The 22028-nt window shown below is 53.3% G+C and overlaps 1 protein-coding gene across 1 annotated transcript in view; it reads right to left on the bottom strand.

Moving 5' to 3' along the window:
• Positions 1–611: 611 nt before the first annotated feature.
• IL1R2 (interleukin 1 receptor type 2) overlaps positions 612–22028 on the bottom strand; it is a gene marked incomplete at its 3' end in the record, with an annotated part of 31261 nt that continues 9844 nt past the window's right edge. The window contains 9 exon segments of the mRNA XM_079792462.1: positions 612–638; positions 640–779; positions 2656–2798; positions 4066–4201; positions 5311–5373; positions 7826–8000; positions 10751–10931; positions 15157–15418; positions 16339–16466. Of these exon segments, the coding sequence (XP_079648588.1) occupies positions 612–638; positions 640–779; positions 2656–2798; positions 4066–4201; positions 5311–5373; positions 7826–8000; positions 10751–10931; positions 15157–15418; positions 16339–16405 (1194 nt within the window). The 5' untranslated portion in view covers positions 16406–16466.

Genomic DNA, 22028 nt, shown 5'->3' with positions numbered 1-22028 from the left:
AGCTCTGATTATTTTTTCCACTATGTATGCAATTACCTCAATATCCCTTCCTTTCTCTTTATTTTTAGAACTCGGTTTGAGGTTGGGTCTATTTCAATAACGTGTTCTAAGATGTATTTTTCTGACAAGTCTACTCTATTTTAATTGCTCCTTTTTGGATCATCCTTTTGAAAGAATTTACCAATTTGTGTTTTAGCATTTTTAAACTATCCTTCCCAGTCTTGAAATGAAATTCTATCTTCCCAAAGAGGCAAACGCAGCTTAACTCTCTTTGTATGTGTGACATCTCCCAGAGAGCAGAGCCAAAAGAGACTCTTCATATATTTTGTTGAATGATGACTAAATGAATTTCAAACGCATTTTGACATTTTTAATTCTTTTCAGGTCTAAGAGTACCTCACTCATTTAAATAGGTCACGCATGACAGGGGACTCACCTGACCCACACTTGCTCCTGCCATTGTTTAATGTAATAAACTTTACATGAATACTTAGTCCTTTCCTACAGCCCACTGTAAACACACAAATAAGGAACAGAACAAGGTCCTTCACACAGACAGAGCCACTTGCATAAGTAAGACTTTCATTTGTGTGTGAATCATTTTATTTCCTTTATTTTACTTGAATAGGATTGAACATCTTGATGACCAGTCTTCAATGTCGTCAGGCCGTATGCTTTCCCAGTCCTGTGTCTATGCCATCTGCGCATCCATATTCCCCCCAAAACCAAGAAGACCAGCGAAAGGGGGGCCAGCGCAATCCCCCAGGAGAATGTGGCAGCTGCGGGAAGAAAGGTCAGGTCAGGGTCAAACGTTCTCTCACCAGATAGGACAGTGCATGCGCGTTTGGGGGCAGAGAGCCACTGGAGGTTGGTCGTCCTCATGAATGTGCATTGAGTTTCAGAATGTGTGTCCTGGCGCCAGGACCAGGGGCACTGGAGGAGGACCTCTGTGGCGTCATGGAAACAAGCCAAGGGGAGCAGCACTTCATCCGAGAGACGCGGGCAGAGGGGAGGGTCTGCCTCGGCTTCCCCACTGGGTAGTGCACAGCAAGCTGTCACGTGGGTAGGCCTCAGCTCGCAACCATGAAGAAGCCGGGGTTAGCTCTGCCCTTTCCCAATGAGCATGGATGTCATAAGGATTCAATAGTCGCAAAGGAAAGAAAACAAACTGTGAAAACAGAAGGTTAGGTGTGGAGATTATTGCTTGGATGCAGCTGTTTTATGTCCTACTCCTTGGCTTCTGTGTGTTATGAAAACATAGGAAGAGACTGTGAAGAAAAAGTTAACGAGGAGGCACGAGAACATGAGTGCTGTCAGACACACTAACGAAGAGGCCAGAATTCCACGTGTGGAAGCTGCTGTCTATCATAGTCTGTCTAGGCATCCTGGATCCAACACAGTTTCAGACTATTTTCTCCAGGCGATTCTTACGCCCTAAAATCTGACAGGGCTTTAAGTGAGTGATGCTTCATTTTCTAAGCGGCCATTTGCAGGCACCTGTGTGTCCTCTAAGGTCAGTCATGGCCAGCTCAGCAAGAGGACACGCTCACGTTACAGAAATGTTTAGAGGGTCCCACCATCAGGCCAGACAACCACAGGTTCCTTTGGGTCAGGAATCTGAGCCCTATCCGTGGACTCCACTCTCTGTGGAACCTCCATTTCCAAGTTTAAACAGCCCCAGCCCCTCCTGGAAACAAGCTGAACTTGAGCCTTTGCATACACTTTAGTATGAAGGAGCCTGCGCAGGTGCAACCCTCAGCCCTCCCCTGGGCCCTGGGTGGAGCCCAGGGACCTGTATTTTCAACGAGCGGCTCAGTGAGCATGCTGGTGGCTTTCCTTTTGGAGAAAGGTTGTGTAGAGTTGTCTTCTCGGCCCTGAGACCTGGCCCAGCCCTCACCTTTCCCATGACCAGTCTGTCTGCACTGCCCCAAGGCAGGGCCTGGAGGGGCTGTGTCCCCGCACATGCCCAGAGGCGTGATGGTGACCTCACAGCTGGGGCCAACTCTGGCTGGTCCCTCGCCATCTTCCAGGGCTGCCGACAGACCACCGGGCCTGTCTCCTTCCTGCTCAGCTAAACTAAGAAGGCAATTGGTCAGAATGATAACGTGGGGTTTTTCTCTCTTCTGTTAAAATGTCCTTATGTGGGCACTGGGTTGATTTGCCTTTCACTCTATTTCCTGTTCACTGGTGACGTTAACCCTACAGCTGCCTTGAGCCCTGGGATCTACCAGTCCTGGTTCTTGGGGGTAAGGTTTCCCAACTTGGGGATAAAGAGTGAACCCTCTTCTCACTAGGTCACCAGGGACAGCGGCCCTGCTGAGCCAGGCAGACCCACAAGAGGACACAGGTTTTCCTAGGGTTTATCGCAGAACCATTTAGTCTCTTTTCCAAAAATCTGCTTGCTATTTAAATTTTTATTGACTATAATCTCCAAAAGCCAGCCTCCACCCTACCAAAAAAAAAACAAAAAACCATAAAATATTAGAGATTTGTTCTAATTCCTGGAAACTCCCTACCCTTGTTCTAATATTAGAGATTTGCTCAACTAACAGGAAGCACGAGGGACTTGCTAAGTGATTCTGGAGAACTGGCAGTCTTGTCCAGCACCCAGAGAACATTCCACACGCTTCCCATCCGGGCCCCTGAAACATGTACCTTCTTTGACTGTGGTATGCAGCATCTGAAAACTCAGTGTGTTGCGAACGACACATTTAAAATCTGTGGTCAGATCCTCTCTGATGACTGGATCAAAAATCAGGGGCACTTCAATGTAGTTCTCGTTGTTTTCTGAGTATTCCCTGCGTGAGAAAGCACGTGCTTAGACGGGGCGGTCAGGTCAGGCTGGTCCCACCACACAGACAGCCAAACATTCCCAACAAGAAGGGCCCCGGTGCCTGCACTGATTTAAGGCTAAGAAAGCTGGGCGCACTGGCCGCTGTGTTTGTTACTGCTTTGGGAGGGTTTCTAAGCGGCTTCTGAAGGTAGCAGTGACACTGAGGATGTGGAGGTGCTGGTCACTGGGATGGGACACTTGTTACCAGGAGGGCCCAGGGGAGCCAGCTTGCTTTGGACAATGGGAAGTCCATCTTTTACGGCCCTCAGTGAGCAAGGAGCTAGGAGTGGAGCCAGAAATGTCTCCTTTTGGGAAACCTGACTGTATCACCAACAAATCATTTGCATATGGAAAGGCAGGGAGTTTCCAGAAACCCAGTTTTCAACAGCGTCCCCTCCTCTCACCCCCACTGCCAGCTCTCACGCTGGGAACTCTGAGTGCAGAGTGGAGGCATGTGAGTTTCACAACGAGGCCTTGCAAACAACTGTGCTAACCACACATCATTTTTATCCGCTCAGTTGCACCAGAAAGACCTTTTTGATAGGTCTTTCCAACATCCGGCAATGGAGTTCAGGCTGCTCAGGCACTGGCCCTGCAGTTCTTCAAGTCTGTACTTGATCATGGGAACATCGCTGGTCTCCCTCCCTCACATAAAGCTTCCTAGTTACAAGGTCTGATTGTTCTACTTTCAAAGGGAGAAAACCCTTTTCGAGGTGACTGCTTCTGAGAACAGAACTCTTTCTTACTTTGAATGTTAACCTCCCTTAGACCGCGGCAGCCATGGGGCCCTGGGACACAGGGCTCTCGGATGCTGTGGCTAAGTTTCAGAATTTTTTAAGGGTTCATGAAAATGTTTGACACTCAGGTTGCAGAATGGGTAATAGAAATATATTAACTCCAAGTATTTTTAATTGCAAAAATCAAGAAACAAGCATTTATTAAACAGCTAGAAAACGCAACCTCAGTGACAAGCAGTTGGCTGCAACTCAGCTCTTATATAGAAAGTTTGCTTCTCAAGAACAGATGGTAATTCTGAGCAAACTCAATTTTTAAAATTCTAAAAATCCAGCAGTTCACACTAGCAAAATTCTTTTTAATATAGCGTGTGTGTCCTATGGGGAGGTTGGATATGGCACTGTCTCTTTAAAAATGAGTGAAGCTGATGGAGGTCTCGCGAAGCTCTGCCCGAAGACGCCCTGGGCCCTGGGCCGGCAAACCCTCTCCCCACTCACAGGCGTGGGCCCTCGCGCACGCGGCCGGCCCGGTAGGCGGCGTCGATGCCGGTGGCGTTGGCCATCCACCACAGCAGGGTGCTCGAGTGCGCGCCGCCTCCCAGAAACACCTTGCAGGGCACGGTCAGCCGCGAGCCTGTGGACGGGGACACGCAGACACGTGAGAAGCAGCTGGACGCAGGGTGAGCCCGGCTCCTCGCGCACCCGCAGACCTGAGCGGACCCTCCGTCTCCTCAAACACCAGCCAACTCCTTTCTTAGAAGGACACAGCTCCCCGGGAGATTCCCTTCACCTTCACGGTGGGCACCGGCGGTTACCGAGTGTCTCCAGTCCCTCCAACCGGCCTCCGAGCAGAGCCGCCCGGAGGCAGGTGCTTCCCAAGGCCCCGGGCTCCTGCCAGCCGCCTGCTCCCAGCCCACCGACGGCCCATCCAGGCGGACACGCGCCCTTTCCCCGCCTCGCTGTCTGCCTCCCTCCTCCCCCGGGGCGCCGTGTGCAGGTGGCGCAGCCTTCCCCAGCCTGCCACCCGAGAGCGCCTGCGGCTGGCCATGCCGTCGCTGCCCCGCGGCTCCTGCCAGCTGGTGGTAAGTGACCAAAGAGGGACGGGGGATGGACAAGCCCTTCCCGTCTGCGTTTCCCTCTGGGCGCTAGGCCACCTCAGGCCCCAGCGCGGCCTTTCTCCCTCCTCCCCGGGGCCGAGACTCCTCAGCCCGCAGCCCTGCTCCTGCCTCGGGACCCTCAGCCCTGCCCGGAGGGCGGGAGCTCAGCCCTGGCGGGCCCACCAGCTCTCCCAGGCCCCCAGTTACCAGGCCAAACACAAGCTCAACCTGCACAGGAAGCTGAGAGAGAGCGAGAGAGAGAGAGAGAGAGAGAGAGAGAGAGAGAGAGAGAGAGAGAGAGAGAGAGGAGAGTTTCACAAGTGCGCACAACCTACAAACGGCTGCACAGAAGCACACTGTACAGACGGAGCCTTAGGGGGGTGTGACTGGCTTCCAGGGCAGGTCCTGCTCCGTGAGGGCGTCCCCCCGCCCCACCTACAACTGCCGCCCGAATGCCCCAGGTTTCCGGTTTAGATCCTCTTGGGTGGGGTTTTCATGGAGCACAGCGCACCTGTTTCCCATTTCTGACCGCACATGCTATTTCAGCCTCTCATCCTGGGCGCCCGCCCCCAGGCACAGGGCACACCCAGGGCAGGCGGTCCGGGCCGACGGGGGCGCAGGCAGCGGGCCCTCCCTCAGGCCTTACCCAGCGAAGCCGAGATGGTCTGGTGCGGGGAGAGCATCACGGGCACCGTCTCCTCTTGCTTTCCTGGGACGGAGCAGAGGAGGGCGGTTAGGGGCCCCGCTCCAGCGGGTCGGCCATCCCAGCTACTGGCCCGCTCTCCCAGCGGCGCCTCACTCGGCCACAGCGCATCCGTGGCCGCGCCCTCCCGGAAGGAGAGGCCCGGAAGGAGCCACAGCGCATCCGTGGCCCCGCCTTTCCGGAAGGAGAGGCCCGGAAGGGGCCACAGCGCATCCGTGGCTGCGCCCTTCCGGAAGGAGAGGCCCGGAAGGAGCCACAGCGCATCCGTGGCCCCGCCCTTCCGGAAGGAGAGGCCCGGAAGGGGCCACAGCGCATCCGTGGCCGCGCCCTCCCGGAAGGAGAGGCCCCGGAAGGGGCCACAGCTCATCCGTGGCCGCGCCTTTCCCGAAGGAGAGGCCCGGAAGGAGCCACAGCGCATCCGTGGCCGCGCCCTCCCGGAAGGAGAGGCCCGGAAGGGGCCACAGCGCATCCGTGGCCCCGCCCTTCTGGAAGGAGAGGCCCGGAAGGGGCCACAGCGCATCCGTGGCCCCGCCCTTCTGGAAGGAGAGGCCCGGAAGGAGCCACAGCGCATCCGTGGCCCCGCCCTTCCGGAAGGAGAGGCCCCGGAAGGGGCCACAGCGCATCCGTGGCCCCGCCCTCCCGGAAGGAGAGGCCCGGAAGGGGCCACAGCGCATCCGTGGCCCCGCCCTTCTGGAAGGAGAGGCCCCGGAAGGGGCCACAGCGCATCCGTGGCCGCGCCCTCCCGGAAGGAGAGGCCCGGAAGGGGCCACAGCGCATCCGCTCACAGCGCTCCTTCTGTGGCCCACAGTGAGCCGCTCCCGGAGGGAATCCTTTTCTCCGACTAAATCCTTACTAGTGACGTGCACACCGTCCCCGGGATAGGTTTGCCCCGGAGTCCATTTGCCCTAAAGTGCCCCCTCCACGGCATCCTGCCCCCGGCCAGCGCCCCCAGACTCCTGCGGCTCATCCGGGAGAAGAGAAGAGGCGGGGCCGTGGGTGAGCTGCCGTGGAGGGGGAGCTGGCGCCGGCCACGGGACTGATGGGGGAGAACCCCTCGGGGGCCAGGGTGGGTCTCCCAGGAGGCAGAGCCCAGCTCCCCAAGAGGCGGGGCTCCCAGCAGCCTGGACAAACTGTCACCTGAACGGGCAGAAAGAGCAGCCTGGGTGGGCAACGCCGCCCGGCCCACCCCCCACCCCGGCTGCTTCCACGGGGAGCTCTGAAGCCTGACCCGGGGCGCCAGGCAGCGTGGCGTGGGTCAGAGTGCGCGCTCCTCCCGCCACCGGGACCGCCACCACGCTGTCCCCCCCACCCCCCCCCACCCCCCCCCCCCCCACACACACACACACACACACCACGGGGCGCGGCTCCGCTCCGGGCGGGGCGGAGGCCGGATGCCCCAGGGGGTCTAGCTTGAGGTCGCACAGCAGCTCCGGGGCGGGGTCCGTTAAACACATTGCCCCGCTCCCCCGGCCCCTGCTTCCAATCCCTAGGCCTGGGATGGGGCCCGAGGTTTCGCCTGCCTAACCAGAGCCCAGGGGGTGCGGCTGCGCCCCTCCCCGCAGAGCCGCGGAGACCGTCCAGCAGGCTAACGTGGGGGCTGGCGCCCCCTGGTGTCCCTGCGCAGCACCGTGAGCAGGCGAGGCCCTGAGCAGGGCCTGGCTGTGTCCCTCCCCACCCCACCCCCATCCCATCCCCTCCCGCCCCTAACTGAGTTGAGATGAAGGCACCCTCACCGGCATTTGCTTTCATGGGCGACAGTGAAACTGAATCTCTAGATTCTGTTGAAAAAAGTTAATCGTTCCCCCTCATAGGCCAATTATCTAACCTTAGTACATTCCCAAAGCTCTGGAATGCCCTTAAAAGACCCCAGCTGTGCAGCTGTTCGGTGTATAAAGTGGAGGGACGCAGCCCCCTCCCCAGGACTTGCACACCGTTTAACCCGCACCATCCCGACGTCCAGCCTGGGGGTTGGCTCACTGCTGAAGGAACAGTCACACTGGTCAGTCCTGTTCACAGCATCCCCCAGCAGAGCTCATTTAAGCCACTAGGACACTCACTGTTCCAGATCCTGTTCAAGGGCAACGAGACCTGCCTCGGGGAACACCAGGCGCAGCTCCACTGGGCGCCATCGCCTCGCCTTCCAGAGAAACACCCAATAATAAGCCCCAGTAGCGACAGCCCTACACACAGTCCTACACAGAGTGTGGCCGCCTTCCCGCAACCACTGCTTGGCCCCACAGACTTGGAGCCCAGGGACTCACCTTCCTCAAAAGAACACCCTGCTTTCTACCTTTCAAGGTGTCTCACACCTCTCTTAGCCTGATGTTTTAAGAGAGTTGACATGTGTGTTTTCCTTTCACACCAAAGACATTCAAGGAAACCTAGGTGGTCCTCAGTTTGCTCTTTGCAGGCTTGTGATGGAGCCAGGGCAGAGGGTGCCTCGAGGGCCAGCACTTACTGTTGACGCGGAGTTGGATATTCCTGGTGACGTTGTACCACGTGCCCCCGTGGACAAAGGCCATGACACAGCTGTAGCGGCCCGCGTCCTCCACAGACACATCGCGGATGAGTAAGCGCGTCGTTCCTCTCACACTTAGAAACCTCTCACTGTCTTGATCCAAGTGGACAGAATCCTTAGGGAAAATGTTTTCAGAAGTTACACTCTGTACTAACTTCACCTCAGCAGCTATGAATGGATCCGTATTACCCATCAGGGTTGAATTTGCAACCCAAGACTTGCCTTGTTATTTAATTTGCAAATACTGTACTTTGGACATATTTTCCCTGTTTTGGGGAGAGGGAATTTGTTCACATAGAAAACAAAATTGCTGAGTTTGTTTAAACACCATGCTTAAGGCACGTTTGCTCCAGCACTGCGAGGGGGTGGGGAAGAAACTCTTCTCTGACAGAGCAAACCGTTTAAAATACAAATGTAGGTCTGGCCTGACAGCTGCCCATGGGCCTCGGGCCCCGGGAAAGAGTCCCGCTCTGTGGGCATGGCGACCGGGAAAGCAGTGTTCAGGGGAGATGGTGTCGCTGTAATTACTTTAAAAATTAATTCCATTTTAGGAGTCGGCAGAGAGGTGGGAAAAATGGAAAGAAAACCTAAATGTGAGACTCGAGGCCACACCTTTCATAGGGACAAACAGTAGTGTGGCTTCTGCAGAGGAGCAAGGCCACCAGCAACACGGAGGCAGCCAAGTGGGACTTGGGAACACCCTGGTGAGAACGAGTTGTTCTCATGGCACACGTGCCACGCCAGGGCGCTTGAGACCGCGCTTAGTCAAATGAGTCATGTCAGCTGCTTACTCCGAATGGGAACACAGACATAACTGGGAGAGTGTGTTCTTCTCGATCTGTTCAATTAAAAGGAGAGATTGTTGTTCCTAACGTGAGGACAAATACGAGCAAGCCCGGGGGCCAGCAGCACAGTTCTCCCACGGCAGCGGCCACAGGGCTGCCTGCCAGCACCGGGTGTGGAGCTCCTGGCTGAGGGTTTTGGCTTCGCCATCTCTGCTGTGTGGCCTTGGGCAAGTTCTTACATTTGTGTATCTCTGTTCTCTAATCTGTAAAGTAGAGAAAGTAATCGTTTCTGCTTTGTGGTTGCCTGGCAGCGAGTTTGGAACAGAACTGTGCCCAGCACATGCTCAGGAATGGGTGCATTTAGGAAGGGCACGAGGACCACTGAGCACCCCGGGGACATCCCCTCCATTGGCTATCGGGCTCCATGAGTCTGTCAAGCCCCACGTGAGTGCCTCAGGCACAGTGCCACACCTCGCAGCTCCTGGCGGCTTCGCAGAGGGGGCAGGTGTCGGGTGAAATCAGTCGGCCAAGGCTACATACAGCCAAATGGAACAAACAGGGCTTAACCCAGAGTGGGGAACGCCAGCGCCCTCCACAGGCACAGCCTCTTCCCTATCCTGTTGCCTCTCCCAAACCAAGAAAGAATCCAGTCCCTAATTATGCTGCCGATTCATAGGGGCTGGCTACTTGTTCCTACTTCCAGAACATCATTTACGTTTGCAGCATTCATTGATATAACACACATATATCTTGAAGTTGTAAAACCAGTCAACTGGCTAACCCATTTCTTTTCTAAAAAGGCACATTTTTATAATTATGACAAAATTATAGATAATGTTGATTGAGATCATACTAGAAATATAGGTTTATATAGATTTGAATATAGATTGAGGAGTAATAAGTGTATTTCATAAATGAAAGTCCCTAACTTCTTTTTCTCTTACCCTCTGGGAATGCCTTTAATGCCTTTGCAATTAGCAAACTAGTACAACATAAAAACGTAACGTAACACTGGCTTATAAAAAATGGAAAGTGAATCCTATCCTCAACACATCGTTTGTTATTTCAATGTATATTCCTCCATATTCTTAAATATATTAAACCATATTTTTACATAACTAGGAAATATAACATGTCATTTAAAGCCTTTAAACTACAGCAGTATTGTATTTTTTCTTCTGTGTTTTGTAAATACTTATGATAGTCCACTGTTCCTATGAGATGAAATCAGTTTAACCAGTCCCTAATGGTGAGCATTTTCTTGATTCCAGTATCTTCTTATAAGCAGTGGTTCAGTAAACATGTTAGTACATCGTGTAATATATCCTTGTCTCATTTCCATATACATTTTTTAAATGGATCTGATTCTTGATTAAAGGGCTATTTTCTGTCCACGATTAAACAAGTAACTGTACTTTCTAATATCAGCCTACGGTCTGTATCAGTAATGTTTCTGTGTGTTAGGCCCACAGTGCACATGGCCTTGGACCACACCCAGCTCTCCCGCCGCCATGGGAAAGGTGGCCTGGCCCGGGACAGCGTGACTATGCACAGGAGCTGGGGTCCTGTATTCACATGTCATAAAAGAGTGCGATTCTTTTACATTTTTCAGCCATTTAAAAACGTGAGAACTAGCCTCGCTCGCAGAACCAGGCCACGGCTCCGTGTGGCCTGCGGCTGTGTTTGCCCACGCCTGGCCCACCTACTGTGAGCTGACGGTAATATTTACTCGGCCAGGCAAGAGAAGAAAGTGTGTTTGTACTTACTCCTTTAACCAAAAGTTGTGCAAAGGTTATTAAATTAACCAACAATTGTTTTTCTGAATTTTAACAGACAAATAGAGTGGAAAGCTGTCTTTTTCAGCTGTTATTTACATGGGATTCATTTCATATTCTCAAATCATCATTCTGAGAATGAGCCACATAAGGATCAATAGAGCATATTGACCATGGTCCTTTATAATTAACTGGTTTAAAAAACAGAAATATAGCAGTGAATGTGTTATCTTCAGAACGGCATTTATATATTTCCTGTGGCAGTGAAATACATATTAATTCAACACCACTTGTTGGAGATGTACCTTGTACCACTGAATCTTCACGTCAGTTTTGTTCTGGGCGAATTCACTCAGTTCAGGGCAAACTAAGGAGCCCGAGGCCGCGATGGTGAGCACCTGCGGGTAGGAGACAGCAGGCAGCGAAGCTTCCGTGTTCTCCAGCACCCTGAGGTCCAGGGCCATCTGGTCACAGTAAGAGGCATTTCTGATTTAAAAGGGGAGTAAATGGCAAAGCAAAATAACCGTAAATCTAAATGAAGTTAAGAACAATTTCCCCATCCCATTAAATTCTGCATTTTTGATTAGTATGGTGATGCTTCGGTCCCTGATCTTTTTGAGTCCTTGGAGGACAAAGCAAGCACCACATCATAAATGTTATTCGAAATGACACTATATTCTGAACTTTTCCCAGAAGGCCCTTCACCAGCCTGATTGCAACACCACCAAGGGCCTACACCCGCCAGGTTCTGGGCTCCTTGAGCAAATGCGCCTGCCTCCTGCGTCAGGGAACAGATCCTAACACAGGAAGTGCTCCTGAGAGCCACCGTCTCCATATAAAGAAAAGTCCTTCACTTCTCGGGGAATCACTGTTAGCTGGGGTCTAATTTCAGAAAACTGCTGAGAACTTAGCATAAAATCTAGAGAAGATGTGTGATGCTGCCTGGGGGAAACTAACTCAGTGAGTTTGTTTGTTTGGATTTTAATTTGTTGTTGTTGTTGGGCTAACTGTAATCTCAATATCATAATTCTATCAACACCCTAGAACTGGGAAACGGTACAGGCAACTCATGTCTAGAAACATGGAGGAGATGGCAGAGGACAAAGGATATGAACTACAACTAAGTTTTATCATTATCTCACTAAGTTTCCAGCTACCTAAGAACCTAAGAGTTGAACAAACATTTTAGGCACAAAGAAATACAAAAAGTTAACTATTGCCTTGAAAAAATGCACATCAAGGAGACATGAGCGAGGACCACCCTCCAGGGCAGCCCGCGCCTCCCAGCGGCACCCCGGCGGCGAGGAGGGCTGCCGGCGTGGCTGGGGCTGCACGCATCCTGCACTCACGCTCCAGCACCAAGAGCTAGAAATTCTCAGTATCTCATGTTTAGGTGGGGAAAACTACATACACAGAAATTAAGCAATTTCCTAAGGCCAGATAGCTAAGAGGTCAAACCAAGGCTGAGACCCAGCAGGGCCCTGAGGAAACCCTTGAATGAGGATGATATCTCTGGAAGCACGCTCACTAGACATGCTGAGAGCCACGAACCTGTTCACATTATTGGTGAGGTGACTCCCCTGGAGCAAGATACTCCATGAAAGTGCCCAACAGAAAGCGGGGTGGGCGTCATGCCATCGCCACTCTTGTTCCCCATGGCGTACGATGTCCCCACAACAAAAGGGTGGGAGTCATTAATGTTGTTCTCTACACCCATCCATCCTCTCATCCTGCACACACAGTGGGGTTGCACATCCTGGCCCCACTGTGAGAGGGGCAGCTACTTGACTGTAGTCACTTCAGCAGGGAGCCCCTCAGAGCATGCTTTGTCTTGGTGCAGGGACCCACATTCAGTCTGGGTCCCCAAGCATGTGCCCAGCCATCCTGGCTTGCTGCCAGGGTGACCGCCTCGCCCTGTTGTTTGAAACCCTGAGACTCAGAGCGTCATGATTCAGCAGCACGCTTCCCCCCTGATTGACAGAAAGGCCCCTCGGTGCTACACCTCAAGACTTTAAAAGTCGAGGGCACAGGGCAATCTCATGCCCTCTGGCTGTAAATGCCAAAGGGGATTGTGGCAGCTGCTGGTGATTCTAGGTCCTTTGGATCCCAGTCTTGGATGGGGAGAGCGTTTTAGCCATCAGCTAGGCAAACTCTGCTCAAAAGCTTGACCCACATACGGGTTTCCACTGCTCCTCAATTCCAGATCTCTACTTTTCTAGAAGAATAGGAAACAAAACAAGAGTATTAGCTAGGATTTTTTAGTGAAGGATTAAAGCCTTCTTTAAGACAAACGTGACTCAGCCATGTCCCCGTGATCTCTGCAGATTATCACTTCGGGGGCAGGGGGAAGTGCGTTCTCTGAGTCTGCGCACACCGCTGTGGCGCTCCCCTGACTAGACACTCCACCGGCCACGAGTCACCGGCCCGCCCAGCACCCTCCCGGGGGACAGAACTGAGGCCGGAATTGCCAAGTAATCAGACCAAGATGGAAAAGGGAAGGGTTCCGATTCACATCCCTGTCATCCTGGCTCCACACTTTATTCTCTTTTAAACACACTTTTAGGTTTTCCTAGCAGTGCTCCTTAGGGGAAGAAATGGGTGGGGGTTTTTTTGCACTAGAAAGGAAACAAAAACTATGTATTTATAACTACTGTAAAATCATGCATACACATTCTTCCCTGGTACAGAAATGAGAGACGCTTGGCTTGCTTCCTAGGCAGGGTTCATTGGCAGAAGGTCACACACACACACACACACACACACACACACACACACACCCCATCTGGGAATTAGCACTGGGGCTGATGTTGTCTGAAACCCTCCTGTGCACTAGTAGTCACTTTCTTTGGTTCTCTTTCTAAACGTCAGTACTCATGAATATGGCTTCTCCGGAAACAAAGAGTTCCTGGAGCCTGAGACTCCAAGCTGCGGGAGGCATGGGGCAGCCAGGGAGGGCGCAGCCCCTGCAGAGGCCAGTGGCTGCACTTCCCAGCCAGGCCAGCAGGCGGCCCCAGTCCTTCAGAAAACTAGGCCACGGAGCACTACATGAGGACTCTCTCCTTCACAAGCGGCAAGAGCCCAAGGCCATTTGCCCACCGGAGAAAGGACAGTCTTCCCAACAGAAAAACTGGACAGCCACATGCGAAAGCATGACCTCACACCGTATACACAATTAAACAACTCAAAACGGTCAGACACTGAACAGGAGAGCTAGAACAGTCCAAATCGCAGAAGAAAACACAGGGGAAAAGCTCCGTGACATTAGCTATGGCAGTGATATCTTGGATGTGACATCAAAAGCACAGGCAACCAAAGAAAATACAGGTAAATTGAGCTTTATCAAAATTAAAAACTTCTGTGCATTAAAAGAGCATTATCAACAGAGTAAAAAGGCAATCCATGGAATGGTAGAAAATATGGCTAGCATATCCCCCCTAAAAAACCCCACAGAAAATAATAAGTGTGGGTGAGGATGTGGAGAAGTTGGAACCTTGTACATTGCTGGTGGGAATGCAAAACAGTGCAGCCACTGTGGCAAACGGTACGACGGCTCCTCAGAAAGCTCACAGGTTCACCATGGGACCCACCAGCTCCACAGATGTATGTATGCCCATGCTCATTAGGTATTATTCTCAATAGCTAAACGGCAGAACATATGTATTGAGAGATAACAGGTCACCAAAAGGTGGTCTATACATACATGGAACATTGTCTTAAAAAGAAGTGGAACCTGCTGCATTGCGCAACGTGAATGACCTTGAAAACGTCACACGAGTGAAGGAAGCCAGGCACCGAAGGCCAAGTGCTGTGTGACTCCACTCGCATGAGGTCCCCCGAGGAGTCAAATCCACAGCAACAGAAAGTAGGGTGGCGGTAGCCAGGGGCTGGGGGAGGGGAAGGAGAAGGGGTGATTGTTTAATGGGAACAGAGTTCCAGTTTGGGGTGATGAAAGAGCTCTGAGCTGATGGTGGTGATGGCTACACAGCAGTGAGACTGTGCTGAGCACCACCGGGCTGTGCAGTTTAGTGGAGTATAATGGTAAATGTTCTGTTGTGCATACGCTACCACAGTTAAAGGGGGAAGAGCAACAGGACACAGAGGGAGAGGGACTAGCCCCGTGGCTTCAGCTCCACACCAACTCCTGGGAGAACTTCACGCGTGAGCATGGTTCCCTCACGTGCAGATAGCAGTTCTCATGTCTCATCAGGTTTCGGGGTCTGCCCTCGTGTTCCTGTGTCGGAGCAGGGAACAGGTGGCCGCGTCCCCCGCTGGAGCGCACGTTCTGAGGGGCGGACCCAGGGCACGGCCCACCCTCCATGGCAACCGGGAGAGCCAGTTAATGTCTGACCTAACAGCAGGCTAATTTCTAAGCTGGCAACTTTGTATGCCCATGAATGCTGTGATAAACAGCCAAATGCCCTGGGCAGAGAAAAGGTTCCCACCGCTGGGGTAGACAGACATGAACTACACACACATATGTGTCAGAGGAAGGAAATCCTGGCTGGGTAAGCCGCGGGTGGCACGAGTGCTGCTTTAACACGGCGGCTGAGAGGTGACGTCTGAGCGAGGGCCTGCGTGGGGGCCAGGGAGCCATGAGGACGCTGGGTGGCCCTCGCATGGAGGCATCTCAGGACCCGTGGGGAGGACAGCGGACCGTGCTGGCCGCACTGGAGCACGTGCACGGAGCCCACCCCCGTGCCCCAGGGCCTACCTGACAGTGCAGAGGTAGGTGCCTGAGTCGCCCCGCTGGGCGGGCAGGATCCAGAGGGCACCGTCCTGGACCCACACTCGCCCGTCTTCCCCGGGGGCCGGCCCAGCAGAACCGCTCTTGTGCCAGGTCACGGTGCCGCGGGGGCTGGCAGCGGCCCCCGGCCAGTACCGCTCCTGGGGGCACCTCAGGACCACCGGCTCGCCTTCCACCTGGAGGCTGGTTTTAAAATGTTTGCCGCGGTCCTGGCAGCTCCCTGCGGCCGCTGGAGGAAGAGAGAGGCGTCAGGCTTGGTGGGTATCCCCCGATGGCGCACCCGAGGGCACAGCGCCCCCCGGCAGCGAGGCGCCCTCTGGGCCCTCTCACCCTCTGGTTATAATGGTTTCAAAGCTCTCAAATGGCAACTTCAGGTTTGCTCTTCATTCCGATTTTGTGGGGAAAGTTAAATCAGGTTCACAAAAAATAATGATGAAAATGATTGCCAGGCTTTTCGCTTGGCCACTCCTTGTTATTAAAGTGGCTCCTTGCTGAGTTCAGACACAAAACCGGGCTTAGTCCCCACAGATGTGTGGTTACAACCCAAAGGCCCTGCATCCAGCAGGAATGAGGCTTCTCAGAGGAGCACCCAGATTGTCCTTGCAAATCGTATTTGCTTTCCTTTTATTCTATTTATCCAGGTAACATCTCTCTATATAAAAGCCCAGCGACTGGAATGGCGGAAAGCCCAGAACAACTGGAACTACTGGTGGCTCTGACATGCACTGTGGCAGCCCACCAGCCTGATCCGGCCCCCCATCAGCCGGCCAACCGCCCTCAGTCCCTCCCCCCGCCGGCCCTGTCCCTGATCCACCCCATCAGAGCGCTCCGGCCGGACCCCACCCATGCACAAATTCGTGCACCAGGCCTCTAGTTTTACTATATTTACTGAGGCAACATTGGTTAACAACATTATATACATTCCATGTATACAACGTTATAACTTGATATCTGTGTACTCATTTGCATGCTCACCACCCAAAATCTAGTTTCCCTCCCTTACTGTGTATTTGGCCCCTTTGACCCACTTTGCTCTCCCCACACCCTCCCCTCTGGCAACCACACCTTGTTTTTGCTAACAGCAAAGCCTCCCTAGATACACACCTGCTTCCCCAGACAAGCCCTTCCCAGCTGAGAGTCCCTCCTTACCCGCGTGCTCCTCAGGCTGAATGGGGAAGGCAGAGACGCCCATCATCAACAGGTACAAGGTGAGCATCCTTCCCAGCAACGTCCAGAGGCCCCACGGGCTGCAGGTCTCAGGCCCTGCACTTTGTAGCCTAGAGAAGGAGACAGAGGGTCACCAGGGGTCACAGTACCCAAAGGGAGAAGGTGCTCTCAGGGCAGATGCTGGGAACTTCACCCAATAAAAGAAACCTTTCACCTAGACTTTTTAACAAGAAAACTCAAAATTTGGAGATTTGCTCCTCTAGAGCTGTCTTCACTGAACACACCTGACGTCGAATCCCACAGTGCTCCCAATGGCCTTGGGCTGGACCTTCCATACCCTAGTGTCTCTCCCAGAGTCCCCTGCCCTCCCTGCCCTCCCTGCCCTCCCGAGATGCTCAGGGGCCTCTCCTCTTCCAGGTCTTCGCTCAGATTTCGCCCCTGGTGAGGTCTTCCTGACCTCCTGTGTGAATCGGCACCACCTCCTGCCCCAATGCTCCATGTTGTCCTTCCTGCTCTGTTGCTCTCTACAGCACTCATGGTCCATCTCCCCTCTCTCAAAGGTAAGCTCTACGTGTACAAGGATCCTACTTTATCTTATTCACAGTTATACCCTCCCTTCCATTTGTTGAATGAGTGAATAGTGGTGAAGGCTGGGGTGGGGGGCAGGGTAGGCTGGAATGAGTCAATGGGGGGACAAGGGGACATATGTAATACTTTCAACAATAAAGATTCTTTTTAAAATATATTGTTATTGATTTCAGAGATGAAGGGAGAGGGAGAGATAGAAACATCAATAATGAGAGAGAATCATTAATTGGCTGCCTCCTGCTCACCCCCTGGGCACAACCCAGGCATGTGCCCTTGGCTGGAATTGAATCTAGGACTCTTCAGTCTGTAGGCCAATGCTCTATCCACTGAGCCAAATCAGCTAGGGCTAAAGATTTTTTTTTTTTAAATTAGTGAATGTTCCATGAAAGCTATTGCATTTGCTTTCTTTTTATTCTATTTATCGAGGTAACATCTATGTATATAAAAGCCCAACAATTGGATGGCAGAACAACCGGAACGACATGAGCAAGGCTGTGAGCCCTTTTGCTCACTTTGTTTGTGTTTTGCCATCACATGAGATCAGCTCCCAGGAGACACTGGTCCAAGGAGGGTGAGAGCCACGTGGTGACTTGGATGCCATCTGAAGCTTGGCACCAAGCCTAACCTAGCCTAAACTAGGTCACCCAACCTCCATCGGACCCCAGACTTGTGAGCAAGAATAAATTATGTTGCTTTAGGCCATTCAGTTTTGGGGTGGTTTGTTAGCCTTGCTCAGGGACTGGTTCACTCTTGTCTGCCCACATTCCATTGGTCAAAGCAAATCACATGGCCAAACCTGCCATCACGAGGGTGGGGAAATGCCCCACCTCCGTGGGAGGAGTGGCAGAGTTACACCAGGAGGGGAAAGGAATGGGAGCAGCCATCCCTGCTTCTTGTCTCAGTCACAGCCTTCATGGCCTGCACAACGCCCAGGCCCAGAAAGGACCAGGCAATAGTGATGCCTGAGAGTCTAATAAGAAGTCGGGAGTGATGAGTAAATCCAGAACAAACCCCTACCACCACCCCTGCCCCATTTCCTGGAAGGAGTTTGGCCTGTGCTCCACCCCTGGAGCAGATGGATTCTCAGTGGCTCACAGCACACCCAGATGGCTCCTGACGTCCAGGCCAGGGCTGCCCCCTGCGGAGTGACCCTGTGCTCCAGGAGCCTCCCTCAGCAGGGAGGCCCAGCAGAGGCATGGCCTCAGAGCTGCGGCTTGAACCCCACTCCGTGATGGAGAGCAGCGACGAGGGTGGCAGAGAGTCTCCCCTTAGCTGGGTGTCTGCCAGCGCTGTCTCCCTTAAGCTCTTCCTATGCTGCATAGGTCCGTCCTCTGCATGTTTCTGGAAGTTAATATTCCTTAACTTTACCTCTATCCCACCCTCTGGCTCATCAGGCCACCTGGTTACCAAAAAGGTCCCATCAGCACTGGCCAAGCTGCCTGTGCCTCCAGACACCCATTAGCGTGTCGTGTCCCCAGCTGCGCAGGCCTCAGCCCGGCTCACTGGGTCCCGGGAGGGATATGAAAGGAGCAGGACTTCCATGCGCCAGGTGTAACCAGCACTGCGCACCCTAATACTAGTAAGTGAATGAAGTCCAAATGTTGATATGGGGACTAGTGTAATAGTGACAGCTATTGTGCTAAACACTGGGTGTTTCTCCTGCTGTTTACCCCATGGTGAGAACAGAATGCCGGTCTCACGGATCACACAGCAGAAGCGATTACAGAGGCAAAGTGGCTTGGCCAGTACCTCACAGCTAGTGAGTAGGGGATACGTTTAAGCCCAGGACTAGTGACTCCACAGCCCTACGCTTCAGAAAGAACTCCTGTGGCAGATGCCACCATTTCCGCCTCCACCTGTCCTCCCTGCTTCCCCAGTAACAGAGCCACCAGACTCTTAACCAAACCAATCACCATCCCACACGAAGACTGCATTTCCCATCCTCCCTTGCAACTAGGAGTGGCAACATGACAAAAATCAGGGTCAATGACATGCAAGTGGACATGGATGGTCCACCTGGAAGTCTACGTGCAAGTCTCCACTCCTCTTTCCTCCCGTGGCCTCGGGGGGAGAGCTGGCTTACAGCACCACCTTGGGCCACAGCTGCAGCCGCTTGTTGAGAGTGATGGGGTGCAACAGAGGAGGGTGGCTTCATGGAGCTGCCCGCCCAGCCTGCCTGCCTTTACATGCTCGGGTTTTCTGTCGTGCACAGCAAACCTAGCCCCTGGATGTTAGCCGTTCAGAGTTCAGGAAAAGGACGAGGTAAGAAGCCCTGCCGGGCGCTGGTGCTCAATAGTGTCTGATGATTGACAGGCAGGAGGAGCTGTGCAGCCGCCTCTTGGAGGAAAGCACCCCTCCCGCAGGTGCAGGCTCAGGCCTGGCCTGGGACTAGGTGAGGATCTGAAACCATGTTTAAACGCATTTCCCACCAGAAAGGCAGGCTGCATCCATTCAGGGCAGCTGCCAGCTCGGACTCCGCAGAGCTACAGAGCTGGGAGCCTGGGAGGTCTAGTCCTAGCCCTTGCTCAGGTACGGGAAGAGAGTTGGCCATTAACCCTCTTCTCACAATCACACATCTGGCCAGGGTTAGACGTAGAGATGTTTCCACAAGGACCCTGTCCCAATCAAACAACACTCTCCAATGCCCACGCGGGGCAGCCACTCCCCCCTCCGCCCGGGCCCCCCACCGCCCGGGCCCCCCTCCGCTCGGGGCCCCCTCCGCCCAGACCCCCCTCCGCCCGGACCCCCCTCCGCCCGGGCCCCCCTCCGCCCAGGCCCCCGCCCAGAAAATTGCCTTGGTTTCTCTCTGTGGACTTTGGCAAAATAGCAGCTTTCCTGTGACCTTTCCAGGAAGTGGCCTCAGACAATAACCACAAACACATCACAGTGATTGTTTTCAATAATCAAAGCCCCCCAAGAAAGGCTGCAGCCCAACCCCCATGTGGGAACAGTCGGCCTTCGGCAGAGCCCAAGGAAAGAGGATTTGTTTGCAGAGGTTTGCACCAAACATTGTTTTCCTGGCGCGCTTTCCTTAAATGTCTTTTCGTTACAGGCAGTTCTACATTTCTGCTTGAATCCGAGTTACTGGAAGAAAGGAATGTTAAGGGCAGCTCGTTCCGAGTATTTAAGTTACAATTCTGTCCTTGTTTTTTGTTGTTTTGTTTTTGTCAAATAACTATGTTTCTCCACACTCGGTGTAAAACCACGGAGGAATAGGATGAAGAAAGCAGAGCCGGGAATTTTTTAAAAAATGACCCAAAATGTGTGCCGAGCTGAAAGAAGGAGAGAAAAATGAAATAAGCGGAGAGCAATGGCACAGCCACGCGGGCGGGGAAACGCCCCAGAACATTGCACTTTGCTTTCTGTCTGTCTCCACCTTGTTTTTGAAAGAGTTGGCGATGCTGTGCCGAAAACTCTGAGTCAGGTGGCACAGCCGCCCGAACCAGGGGCAGGCCCTGAACACGCATGAAGTCAAACCGCCAGCAGCCTCGGGCACAGCAGTCACCGCCAGCCAGCTTGTGAAATCAATTCCTAAAAACCCAAACATGTTGTGTCAGGCATGTGGTACAAACCTGAACCCAGGGGAGAATAAATACCGACATCCAAATTAAGCTTGGAAACTTTTAAATGCTAAGGTAAAGCAAAGTAAAGAGTATTTTGAGCTAAGCCTCTGGACAGCGCAGAGTGTGGGAGGTTGGGGGTAGGGAAGAGCCTCCGGAGCGGAGTGGGGACCTTCGCTGCCCAGGCCCTTTGGGATTGATAGCATCACTCGCTGAATGCATTCACTTCATGTCAAGTCACGCTGCTTTGAAAAAAGCTCCGAGATTTATTGACTTTAGAGTCCAGTCTGTGGTTGCCTTGGCAAGGCCAGACCAAATGATTGCTGGGCCTTATACAGCCCGCGGGCCGGACGTTCCCACCCTGCGCTAGAGAAAGATGTGACCACTTTGAGGCAGCTTTTGTTGACAATTGTCCTGGCTCAAAGCAGAACTCTTAATGGGTCATCTATAAACTATTTTTGTTCTTTAAAAAAGGAGCCATTCCCCGCCCACCCCCAGCACTACAGGAGCGGGAGCAGCACTGTGGGGCTCGCTCTGGTTTGCGTGGCCGGGTCAGAATGGCAGCATCTCGATGGCCCTGACTCTGGTGGGGCTGCGGACACAGCCGGCCTGCTGGGAGCGGGCCAGGCAGGCTGCGTTCGGCAGATGGGGCCTTGGCCACGTCAGTGGGCTCCAAGGGAAAGCCTGGACAGGTTGAGACTGGGCTCCACCAAGGGCTCCACTCTCTTTATATTTTCCTTTCTGCCAACAAGTGCCTTACTCCCGAAAGCCATCCCTGTCAAACCTTTTGAATTTGACCAACTTCTTCCCTAAAACCACTGACTAAGAGTTTCAGGAAAACAGCTCATCTTCCCACTCCTTCACATCCTCTGCTCACACACTGGGTTCCCATGAAGCCGAGTTATTCAGAGCCTCTGAGCTGGACCATCAAACAAAGACACCTTTTTTACAAACTTCCTCCTCCATCAGCCTGCCCACAGGCTAAGCCCGACAAGCCCCCCCCCCCGCCGCCCCCCGGGTTCCAGAGCAGTGCTGAGGTGGGCACCCTACCCAGGAGGCCCTCGGCACCCACCACGCACAGCCAGCAAGCTTCAGGTTCCCCAGCCTGTGTTGTGTCAGAGGGATTGCCACTCTGAGCACCTCCAGAGGCAGAGCTCAGTGTCCAGTGAGCACGGCGCCCTCGTTACAAACAGGAAGGCACATCCAGTAACTTAGCCAAGCCGCGGAGCTGATGGAGTGACAAGCCAGATGCAAGCCTGAGCCGACACGTCCCGCCTTGATACTCATCCTCTGTTCAGCAGAACCACCAGAGCCTGGAGCTGGAGGCAGCTCCAGAGCCATGAAGCTCAGCAGCTCACCAGACAGTCTTCCCAAGCCCAGCATCCTCCATAGCGGCCAAGCCACCCTCTTAAGATGGACACTTCCACGTCTTCCAGAGTACTCATGGTCCTTTGGAAATACAAAATTGCCTTCATGTGAGCTCTAGTTCTTGGTCAGCTTCCACCCCAGGGTGGCTCGGAAGTC

The sequence above is a fragment of the Cnephaeus nilssonii genome (genome assembly GCF_951640355.1).
Source record: "Cnephaeus nilssonii genome assembly, chromosome: 15".
Lineage (NCBI taxonomy): Eukaryota > Metazoa > Chordata > Mammalia > Chiroptera > Vespertilionidae > Cnephaeus > Cnephaeus nilssonii.
The sequence above is the reverse complement of the archived record's forward strand: the minus strand, read 5'-3'. Positions and strand labels throughout refer to the sequence as shown.